The sequence below is a fragment of the Engraulis encrasicolus genome, chromosome 14 (assembly GCF_034702125.1).
Source record: "Engraulis encrasicolus isolate BLACKSEA-1 chromosome 14, IST_EnEncr_1.0, whole genome shotgun sequence".
NCBI lineage: Eukaryota > Metazoa > Chordata > Actinopteri > Clupeiformes > Engraulidae > Engraulis > Engraulis encrasicolus.
In genome coordinates, this window is record NC_085870.1 from 20,103,059 (window position 1) to 20,115,558 (window position 12,500).

The 12,500-nt window shown below is 43.1% G+C and overlaps 1 protein-coding gene across 3 annotated transcripts in view; it reads right to left on the reverse strand.

Moving 5' to 3' along the window:
* Positions 1-12,500, reverse strand: part of tox2 (TOX high mobility group box family member 2) — a 188,320-nt gene that overhangs the window by 45,781 nt on the left and 130,039 nt on the right. For all 3 annotated transcript variants that reach the window (XM_063215149.1, XM_063215150.1, XM_063215148.1), the window contains one exon: positions 9,960-10,223. In XM_063215149.1, the coding sequence (XP_063071219.1) occupies positions 9,960-10,223 (264 nt within the window). The remainder of the gene's footprint in view (positions 1-9,959; positions 10,224-12,500) is intronic.

Genomic DNA, 12,500 nt, shown 5'->3' on the forward strand with positions numbered 1-12,500 from the left:
GCGCAGGGGAAAAAGTTTGGGAACCGCTGCTCTATACCATTCTTTTATTGCGTTAAAAACAACTGTATTACCACCTTTTCGAGGGGAACGAAACCCTTACAATATATGGTCTCTAACGTCTGGTCTAGACTGAAACCCTACATCTTTTTTGTTAACGAGCAACACCCATGGAGGGGGGCCTTCCTTATTGTCTGGCCCAGGGGCCCCTGTGGCATTATAATTCGTCCTTGTATCCATGAAATGCATGCTTGAAGGAGACACAGACAGACTTGAAGGTCAGACAGACAGGATTAGGCCTACTTCTCATCTTCTCATCTCTTGACATGGATGACGATTCTATTCCTTCGTCTTCTACTGCTGCCTACCGCCATGGTTAAAAGCTGACTAGAATGGCTGTGCCGGCCCGGCATACTGTTCTGTACTCCCTTTAGCCCTTACCGCACCTCCACAGGCAAAGTAGCGTAGCGTGGTGCTACGGGCAAAAACATCGGGCCAGTGTAAGAATTGTTCACGTACGTCAGTTATCGTGTTCATCAATTTGTGGTGCCAGGTTTTAATTATGTGGTGCTGAGCCACAGAATGGTCTACGCATGGGTCAGTGGCGTTTCAGTAGCTTTTCAGGGCGGCCCAAGAATAGCCAGTGCCACTATCGTATGGATTTTTTTTTTTTTTTTTTTTTTTAAGTGGACTAGGTGGACTAGCACATTCCTTGCAGCATATCAACCACCAATAATTAATAGATTTATGGCCATTAGATTAAGTTGCGCCACCTAATGTCTGGGCCGAAAACATGTCTTTGACCTGTATGGGAAACACGGCTCCATAACCAAACCCTCCTATCCTAAGATAATGATTAAATAGGAGTTTCCCAGTGGGTCTTTCTTTCACTTACAATAAATGCAAACTGTGACACAAACGCACACACATACACGCACGCACGCACGCATGCACGTGCACGCACACATACACACATACAGACACACACAAACACACACACACACACACACACCCACACACACACATACACACATACAGACACACACAAACACACACACACACACACACACCCACACACACACAGTTGAAGTGGGAATAGGTGAGATGTGTGTACATATGTGCGTGTGATGTATAGAAGTTTTAAGTGACTCTTGTAGCAATAATTGAGGAGAAAAATGCAATTACACACACAAACAGTATGTTATTGCACAACTAAGTAAATTAATTTCTGAGTGCTTTTGCTTCTTCGCTTTTGCGATACTAAAGTCCACCTGCATTTTGCATTTGCACTTCATTGTCTTCAGTGTCGCTGCTTGCACAGTGCATAGTATGGTACAACACCACCACAATGCCCTGCATTATGTTTAAATAGTCCCATTATACCGCCAGATACCAACCACCACCAGCAGCAGCAGCTCCAGCTAAACAATACATAGTCACTTCCCTGATGTGACATTCAATTCTCTTACTGAATTTGCTCAATAAACAGCTGTGCACGTACACAAGCAATGACACGCACATACACAAGCACAATCGCACGAATGCGCGCGTACACACACACAGACACACACAAACACACACACACACACACACATGCACGCACATGGTCTTGAAATAAATGGAAAGTAGGCATGCATGTGCTCTAATGAAACGGTTTAAAATGTTCTATACACAAATGTAATGCAGACTCCTTCAGGTGCTTAAAAGGAAAGACTGCCACATAAATGGACAGTTATGGTCTTCACGAGAGCAGGGAGAAGAAACGTGTCCGTCTAAAACACCTCCAAGGCTGTATGATTAGAAATAAAAAAGGAAATTAAATCCATACATTACACGTTGATTAGCTCAATCCTAAGGCTAATTGAGTTTATTAGAAAAAAGGGGGAAAGAAGATGAGCGCTGGAGGAGGGGGGTAGAAATGAGAAGTCTCTTTTTTGATATAATAAAATTGGAAAATAACTTCTATTTCTTTAAAATATTTCTTAATATACAAGCCCGGTCTCATATCATCCGGCGGGTAGAGAAATAAGGCAGCTTTCTCCGGGGGGAGATAATAAAAGAATTGAATTTTTCCTTATCGGTCGGTCATCTATTTTTCCACGGAATGCTATTACTTGGCTGCCTGCGGTTGCTAGGCAACAGGAAATATTAATAGGGGCTTTTATTAGGCGGGCTTTCTCAGAGCAGTACTAAAATGAGGAAGTGGAAAACATGAATGTGTTACATAAATCTTTGGACCTTTCAGGGTTTGCACAAGTCTCTGTTTGTGAGGTGATTTATGGCTCAGATGGCTCATTTATGGGAAAGGGGGCTGTGAAATAAGAAAATGGAACATTACCCTGAAGGACTATTTGAAAATAAATAATCGCAAAGGTGAAAAGAAAGCTGTTTAAAAACCAAGGGGTTCTCTTTTTCGCTAGCTGCCTGCCTGGTCTTTCGCAGGTCTATCGAACACGGAATGTTTTCTGCTTTCAGCGCTAGACATCAATCTTGCCTGTAATATTCCGCATAAAATGTTCTCTATCATGTTCTTCAAGCTGCGATGGAAAAATAAAAGAAATTAATAGCTTCATATATGTTTTTTTCTCCATGTATATGATCCCCTAACTGCAAGGTGCCACTGAAGCATTATGTTTAGTATTCAACTCACCTCTCTACCTTGCCATACGATGAAATCTGTTTCGGTGCTCTTAGCCTCACCAAGAAGCTTTTGTTTTCAGAGCCATTTGGCCATTTTCTGGGTTTGTTTGTCTGCTTATTTGTTTGTCAGCACATCTCTGCTGAAATCTCAGCCTGATTTCCTGTGAGCCCAATGTCAGGGTTTAGTGTGCCCGTGCAGGATCCAATTAAATGTGGAGGATCTGCATCAAGAGATGTATCATTGTGAGGTATAGTTCCTGGAGCCTATTTGCCTGGATTGTTGTGAGGTATAGTGCAAAGAGCTCTCTCTTCTCAGGCTTCCAGGATTCCATATAGTTTTTTGTTTTCGTTATCACATTGTTCTATTATTTTTCTTTCTTTCTTTCTTTCTTTCTTTCTTTCTTTCTTTCTTTCTTTCTTTCTTTCTTTTTTCTCTCTCCATCTCCTATTTTTTCCCTGCTGAAACACAATAATGCATTCCTTTGAATGAAAGGAAACACTTCCCTGGGATGTAGGCAATTTTAAAATGTCACCTACAGTAGGAGCTGGATAGACTGTGATCATTATGTCTAAAAACAGAACCACTTAATAGTTAATTGCCATTTCCCTCCATACATGTATGCTATCAGTGCCTCTATCTAAACCCCTTTTCCTCCCTGAATTCTATACCCTACTCTACTACATAATATGTGCAGCAAAAAAATAATCTCATCCGTAGGGATTGTGCGGTGGAAAAATAAAACACATTTAATAACACTTTCGAAGACAATCGTGTCCTGCGCTCTGCACTCTAAATTAGGGCATCATTGCAGAAGACTGGGTGGTCGGTCGAACTCGTTTCCCTTGGAGATCTCCGAACAATTATTGACCATGTCACTAGTTCTGGGGGGAAGTAGTGCAGAAAATCATGGTGGGAAACGTTCATGTGGCCACTAAAGTAGTGTGTTGCCGCTGCATTGCACAGCCCTGCTGTCTGTGTGTCTGTGGCTAGAGAGAGGGGGAGAGAGAGAGAGAGAGAGAGAGAGAGAGAGAGAGAGAGAGAGAGAGAGAGAGAGAGAGAGAGAGAGAGAGAGAGAGAGAGAGAGAGATGGATGGATGGGTGTATGGGAGAGAAAGAGAGATGGAGAGAAATAGAGATAGAGTGAGGGGGCATGGATGGACAGATAACAAGAGAGGGAGGGAGGGAGAGAAAGAGAGATAGAGAGATAGAGAGAAAGAGAAAGAAAGAGAGAGAGAGAGAGAGAGCATGTGGGGCCCTCGATGTAGCTTCGCCCCAATTCCACTTCCACACAACATATATGGGGAGTGACATTTATGTAAAGCCATTACCTAGAGCACTTATCAATAGGTCAGATGCATTCAATATAATAGTTTCAGTGCAATAAACTGCCTTCTTGCACTTTGGTCATTGTGCACTTTGCGTTATCATAAAAAAAAGCAACTCTGTAAGAGTGATAAAAAAGAAAAAGCATTTGACCATAGTTGACTCATGCACAATCTAATACATTTATAATTTTCTTTTTTTCCCTTTTTTTCTTTTTCTTTTAAAAATAGTGCACCACGAACATGGTATATTGAAGAGCAACCATAACATCTCATCAACAACGATGACTAGTAGTATCTATCCATATTGAGTTGTTTGACTTGGGCAGCCTGAGCGAGGCCTCTGAGGATAATGAATATGGCTTTATAAATTATTTAATGATATAAACTGTATGCTACGCTCCAGTAATTAACATCACAGCGCTCTCCTCTGCCCCCTTCTCTGATGATGTTGTGGCGGTGGTGGGGTTGGAGCTGGTGAGGATGAGAATCCTATGCTAATATCTCCTTAATACAAATACAAGCTCATCAATAAACATGACTTTTGACAACAACAACAACAACAGCAGCAGCAGCAGCAGACTCGGAGAGAGAGAGAGAGAGAGAGAGAGAGAGAGAGAGAGAGAGAGAGAGAGAGAGAGAGAGAGAGAGAGAGAGAGAGAGAGAGAGAGAGAGAGAGGATCCACATGTATTAGTGGAGGGTGTGCCCAGCACTGGTGTGGAGAATCACAAATGAGGCCGTTGGACTCAGTGTGTGTGTGTGTGTGTGTGTGTGTGTGTGTGTGTGTGTGTGTGTGTGTGTGTGTGTGTGTGTGTGTGTGTGTGTGTAGGGCTGTGTATAGCACGCATGTAATGCATAAAGACCATGAAATAAGCTGCGGATGTGGGCCAGTCCTAATTTGAAGGCGTTCTTCAGTGGATTTTTTTTTTTACTCCATAGCTGCCAACCCTCTACTCCACCCCTCTCTCTTGCTCCCTCCTTCTTTTTATAATGTAACTCCCCTGCTCTCTCTCTCTCTCTCTCTCTCTCTCTCTCTCTCTCTCTCTCTCTCTCTCTCTCTCTCTCTCCTTTTTTCTCTGTGATTCTCTCTCTTTCTCTGCATCTCTCACAAACCACTTTCCATTTTCTTTTCTTCATCAGAATTCATCTATTTTTCCCCTGCCCTGCAACCCCCCCCCCCCCCCCCCCCCCCCCCCCCCCCACCCCTCATGCTCATCCTGCGATGCACCCCCCCCCCCCCCCTCTCTGCTACTCCACCCACCCCTCACTTATCGGATCAGCATCTCGCCTGGGTTTAATTGATAAGATCCATGCCACCTGATCATGGATATTGGATGTCTAATGCACTGAGAGCTTGTGGAAGATGCTATGACAGCTAGCGCATTAGCTAACGGCCGCACGCTGCAGAAGTAGTAGCATCTCCGCCAAGTGCATCAAGCGCATCAAGCTACTAAAGCTGGCCTGCCCGATATCAGGTTCATCCTGAAAGATTTGATACGTCCACGTCCTTGTGCCCGGGCATGAATCTTCAGTCATGATGAAATGGATGAGGGCTCTCTCTCTGCTCTGGTGTACTCCACTACTCTATTCTATTCTCACTCTACTCTAGCAAATGTGGAAAATGCCAAGGAGCCAAGTGGAGAGTATTGTGCAAAGCGGTGAGTGACACAAGCACAAACGCACACACACACACACATGTGCACGCACTCACGGACACACACATATACGCACACACTTGAGCTGAAAAGAAGGGGAAGGGTATATGTGAAAGCGATGACAATGCCAGGTTATTATTCATTCCGCCTTGCTAAGAAAATGCCCACACACAAACACACACACACACACACACACACACACACACACACACACACACACACACACACACACACACACACACACACACACACACACACACACACACACACACACACACACACACACACACACACACAGCCATTTTCATTCACGGAGACAAGAGAAAAAAGGGGCCCTTTGGTCGCTTGACGCGACACGGGTCAGCTAGGCTAGGCTATGCTATGCTAAGCTAGCTCACTACACTAGCCCGAGGCATCTCCTTAGAGCTGAAGATTCCATCATCATTTACTAATGAGCCCATATTCACAACAGCACCATCCTCTGGCCCCCAGCAAACCACAACACACATACTCACACACACACACACACACACACACACACACACACACACACACACACACACACACACACACACACACACACACACACACACACACACACACAGCACAGCTAGCTCAGCCAGCCAAGCCAAGCCAGCCAGCCTCCACTCCACTCCACACCACCACGCGCTACACACGGAGGGAGGCAGCAATTAAACTGTAATATGAGCCGGGGGAAAAGCCAACTAAACACAAGGATTGACTTGTTTTTGTGCCGCTTCCAGGTTATTTTAATCAGGAGCCAAGGAAGGCCTTGGATTTCTTACTAGCTGTGGCATCTGAACTAATTAAATTGTGATTCCTATCAAAACAGTGATGGAATATTACAACGTGGTAATAACAAATTCTGTTTGGGTGTACACCAAAGAAAAAAATAGAAAAAGAAAATCAATGTAATGAGCAGCGAGGTAATCTGAAAAGCAATATGCTTCTGCGTAAAGATTGCTAAAATGTATAGTGACAGCGCCGCGAAACAATAAATGACATTTTCAGTAGCATTTGTGTCCTTCATTTATTTCATTTCAACCTTTATCCTGTTATGCCTTTCCACTCTGCCTCCTTGCAGCCTATGCCTAGCCAGAATATGTTTTGCCTGTGTGATATTTCCCTCCCTCCCTCCCTCTCTCTCTCTCTCTCTCTCTCTCTCTCTCTCTCTCTCACTCTCTCTCTCTCTCTCTCCTTTCTGCTCGTCCTCACATAGAGTGCTCTGATGAAAACAGATCTCACTGCTTCTCTACAATAGCAGGACCGATGCAGGGAAGATGAAACCTAATGGTTTTTTCTTCCCTTCTCTTTTTTTCTTTTCACTGTGCTCAAGATTGAATATATGCGCTGACCTCCTGATGCATTTCACTGCCACAGCCTTTGTTTATGAAGACTGAACATCCACCGCACAAAAATATTCTCTCTAAAATATACATTTCTTTTCTCTCGCTGAAGAACAAAGTTGCATTGTCTGGAATTAAAACCAGAAATCTGCAGTCTACTTACTGTAGGCTATATCTTACTTCTGTTCTTCACGCTTTTACAGACTGGCTTGCACATCAGAATAAAAACAAATATTGTATTGTTTATATAAGATGTCACAATAAAAGTCATGCTTCTCTTAGTCTCTTCCTTTCTCTCTACAAACTCTTCATGCCATAAACATTTGACTGTTTAAGTTAGGTATTTTGAAAGGAATTTGTTGTTATCTTTGCCCGTCTTTACATTATAACCACTGGAATGAGGCAGGGCAGTGACATAGTCAGTTATGTTTGGTCTGCATCTGTTGGACCGGTAGCCTAAACAGGACCACTTAGCTCTGAAACGCAGATGTTCTCGGAAGGACAAGGACGCGTTTAGCCACATCAGGTAGGTTAGCTGTGTTAGCAGAACACAAAACCTCAATAGAAAGGCCACCATGTTTATTTTCCCTTTATCGTTACAATATTCCTCTTCCCTCTGCCCTGACTGGTGCTTTATAAAACACACTGTCCAACGAAAAAGGAAAAGAGGGAGAGAAAAAAAATCCAAATCATCACCTGCAGCCCCGCCGGCCTTGGCTCCTGTGCAAAGGTCAAAGCCGAATGTGGTATTATATGGATATCAGGATAAATGGCGCTCCCATTTTTGCCTGCGTTTGGACAGGGATGAACGCTGGCCGGGCTGCTATTAGGCACATATTTCATGCGCTGGTCTTTGGGAGACACTGCGCTAGGCTATGCTGTGCTGCACGAGCTAAAGCAGAGGGGAAAAGGATCCAAAACGCACCTCCAGGCTTGATGTAGTGGCGAATAACAACAACAGCCCAGGAGGTCATCCACAGTGTACAAACTCGGAAAAATACAAATACCACAAACACGAAACAACAGACATCAACAACGGCCGAAACGACAAAGTAAAGAAGAAAATCAATAAGATAAGAACTCATTCTATCACGGGTATTGCTATGGATTGAAAAGACTGATGAAACTGAATTCATTTTCTGATTTAGTGTGGCATGGAGGGAGCTGAGGTGACCTGCAAGTCACGTGGCCCATATCCGGGATGTATTGGAGTCCATGTGCCAGCCATATTTCACAGGGGAAGGGTAATGCATTCCATTAAATATCAAATATCCATCTCTACGTATAGTGAAGTGGAGATACTGTCCTCCGTCTTTATAGCAGCGGCCGACCGCCCGATATCCATTTTGAGTGGATTCCATTTCACAGAGCCATTAGAGAAATGAGAGTCAACCGTGTGCTACCTTGCGGGTACATTCCAACGATGCAATATCTTAAGATATTACGTTTCTCTTGAAGTACTGTTTCTTATGCATGCTCATTACGCTTGCTTCCTACAATAAACCGAATAAGACTGTGCATCCTGCACGTGCAGTGTGTACACTTTGTAACCATGTTCTGCTTTGATCTACACTGACTGAATGGAATAAACAAACAAAAAAATGCAAAACTGGCAAGAATGCTGTTTATGTCCACATAACAGAAGCATTGGTCAAAGTAATATTTTTTTTCAATCATCTTTTTAAAAGAATGTTAGTACTATGCCTCATTTTAAATTCACACTTCCCATAGCAATAGCCAACAAAATACAACACAATTACATACGAGACATATGAGATACATATGAGAATTATGCTAGATGCTAGATTAACTCAGCAAACTCCATATCCCACAATTCATCTGTGTGCAGTAATGAGTGGCATCAATCAGCTTAACTGCATCCCGACATGTAGTTTTCTATCATATCACCGGCGTCATATCACCATGGTGCTACACAACACAAACATCAGTATAGCGAAGAGGAAGAAAGATGAAAAGATGGAACATTCATTCATCCATTCATGCATCCATCTTTTCATCCACATACCCCTTCCTCTATCCCCCTATCTCTTCCTACATCATGTTATCCATGCATCCATACATTCAACATTCATCTACCAGACCGGGCTACTTTTTCATTAATTCATTCTTTCTTTCCTTCATTCAGTCATTCATTCATTCTTCACCACCAAGCTGTCCATTAACCCAGCCATCATTCATTCATTCATTCATTCATTCATTCATCCATGCACTCATTCATTCATTAGTGTACTACTAACACATTTATCCATTCATCCAAGCAAGCAGATAGCAGCAAGTGTGTATTGCTCTGTAATATTCCCATTTTCATCTGCCTCTGCAGAAATGACAGCACCGGTGAACTCACCTTGAGCATCATGAGGGTAGCAGCTCATTAATTAATTAATTCATTAATTCATTAATTAATTCATTCATTCATTCATCCATTCATTGAACACAGTTGCATGCACAGTCTTCTAGAAGCAAACGAAATATTGTCACTATTCGATCAAGCTTCGTAATATTCCCCGGAAACGGCCACATTCGGAATGAATAAAGGGTTTCTATGACTTGTGCGCAAAACCGAATACTGCCAATATTTCATTTTAAAATCAAAACAATAACCCTGTGCGTAAACATTCATTCATTCATTCATTCATTCATTCATCCATTCATCCATTCATTCATTCATTCATTCATTTATCCATCCATTCATATGTATGAATATGTATGAATCTCTACCTCTCTACACTGTAAAAAAAACATATATCAGCATGGTACTTGAAAGCACAAGTTTGCCAGCTGCCTAAGAATTTCAAGTTGTGTGGAGCTGTGAGCACAACACTTCAATTCAAAGCTTCACAGAACTTATAATAAGGATTTAAATTAACTTGGAATTCTGAGGCAGCTGGTAAACTTGTGATTTTTTTTACAGTGTAATACCGTAAATCATAAACCCAAAGCGTTTAGCCTACTCACCGAGGACGCCTGGCTGAGCAGGTGGCTGTCCTGGGCCAGCATGTTAGACATCATGAGGGCTGGCAGCTCCGGGTAGGAGTAAGGGTTGATCAGCCCGTTATGGGGCAGGGAGTGGCACAAGTAGCCAGCCTCGGGGTCCATCAGGTGAAGCAGGGGGGGCTCCGGGTGGTTGGGTGGGGTGATGGGGGGAATCTCGTAGTCCTCGTCGCCTGGCCCGCCGCTGCCACCGCCGTTGCCGGTGCCGCCTCCCTGAGCTGAGTAGTTCTGGAGGTGGAGAGAGGATGAGGGAGCACGTAAGGATAGGTGTTTAACACACCGATATATGAAAGCGAAGAAAGCCAACCTGGGAAATTTCATCCCCCATTGTCATTGTGGCACAGCACTCCACAGAACAAAATTGCAAGTATGCCCAAGAACTCAATGGCACCAAGGGAGCAATTCAGCGGGATGGTACCATCCGAAGTGACTAACAAAAAAGGCATATAAAACAAGTACAGAGTGTGGTGTGAATCCGGACTACAGCAGTATACAAACTCTCCTAACTCTTCTAAAAGAGAGAACATGAGGATGGGTGTTCAACACATCTGGACACTGACACACACACACACACACTCACACTTGTACACATGGGAAAACACCAATGCAGCTAGGATCTAGGTACTCATGTGGCATGCACTTCACTTAGATGTAAGGCTGTAACGATATTGCATCGAACCGAGGGATCGCGGTACGCAGACCCACGAACCCCTATCGCGAACCTTCCTCGCAGAATCGCGATGCGCCCTTTTAAAGTTGTTACCCCTCAGTCTAGAAAACAGCAGGATACAGGCAAATGCTTGCATATGCGCTTAATGCTTGCATATGCGCTCAAAGACAATTAGAAATGGGTCGCACATGAGCGAGTAACACTTCTCCCCTCTCTCCTGTAAAATGTTCCGTCCAACCAGCACGTGCATTGGTTGTTATTCATTGCCGCCCACAGCAACCTCCGCGAGACAAAAAACTTCGGCAAACGTCGGAAGGTACAGTAAAGCACAGAAATGAACAATAGACCAAGAAGGCTTTATCAAACGTGTTAAGATGTTTTTGATTCATGCATGCGCCGATGTATGTTGAGTGGAGATAGACGTTGAGCGGAGAGAAAGAGAGCAAGAGGGCGAGATGCTCCGCCTGACCAAATTTTAAATCGCTAGAGCTCTATTATGCTCATAAGGGAGTGTCTGAAGTCGGGCGAACGTTTAGGCCGATGTGGATATTAGGCAGCATTATTTCCTCCCCACATTGACCGCCTGCCACTGCATCTATTCCCGCTCTTGACAAAATGTCAAATCACAAAACCAAACAAAGGACAACAGGTGTTGCATAGGCCCCTACTGAGAACATAACTGAGGTTCATTTCGAGTTTTGTTTGTATAAACGTGTGCGCGCTGCTGCACGATCAAAACAGTTACAAAAATATTAAACATCAAAATTAAGTGTTGCATTTCTGTAAGTAACTTAATACAACATGTTTCCTGACGAAATATGACCAGTGTTCTTTTCAGTTAGCCTAATGTTTGCATATTAATTGGATAATGTTTGATAATGTGAGACAGTTGTTATAGGCTACCTATAGGCCTACTGGAACCCTGACCCTTCTCTCTCCATCTCTGTCTCTCACACATGGTCAGCATCTCAGCATGATTAGGCCTATGATCTAAGCCTATTAATAATAAGCCTATTTTTCCTTGTTGAATTAATATCCCTTATTTCTCTGTGCTGTGCTTTGATGTGAACACCTGGGGAACAGGTTGCAGTGGTAGGCCTATATCTACAACATCATTTACTAGACCTACAAAATTAATGTAGGCAGGTAAATGCAAAAAGAAAGCATAGGCCTATATATAAATATAGCCTATAATTTATTTTCTTCTTATTTTTTCCCTTTAAAAATAATAAAATCGTGGGGCGTATCGAACCGTGGGTCATATATCGTGATACAAACCGAATCGTGGGTTGGGTGTATCGTTACAGCCTTACTTAGAAGCTACAGAAGAACTAAGTCTAACCAATGACTGTATATTAGAATGGACACTAAAACATCTGGAATGCAACCAAAAAACAACCGGATTTACTGGTTGGAATTGCTAATCAGAAACATCAACTCGAAGGTGGGAAATGTTATCAACTCTGTGTTTCTAAACCAGGAATTGCCAGTTGCAAAATAGACAGTTGAAAATGCTTCAAATCTGTTTAACCGTAGAACAAGTCATTGCTATAAACTACTGTATGTCTTCTATGAACTTTGTCTGGGGGCTGGGAGTCATTAGCTATGAGCTATGGGCTGTGATCAATGAGCAGGGAGCTAACTATGGGCTATAAGGTAGGAGCTAGGAGCTATGTATATGATGTTAGGCCAGCAGACCGATCGCTGTGGTTTGATGGGTGATCACACTTATATAATTACCCCAGAACAGAATGATGCAAGACCAATTTGTGTTGCACCAAATTACATGTAAGTACTGTACATCTACACAGTGTATGGCACCTATGGTATACACT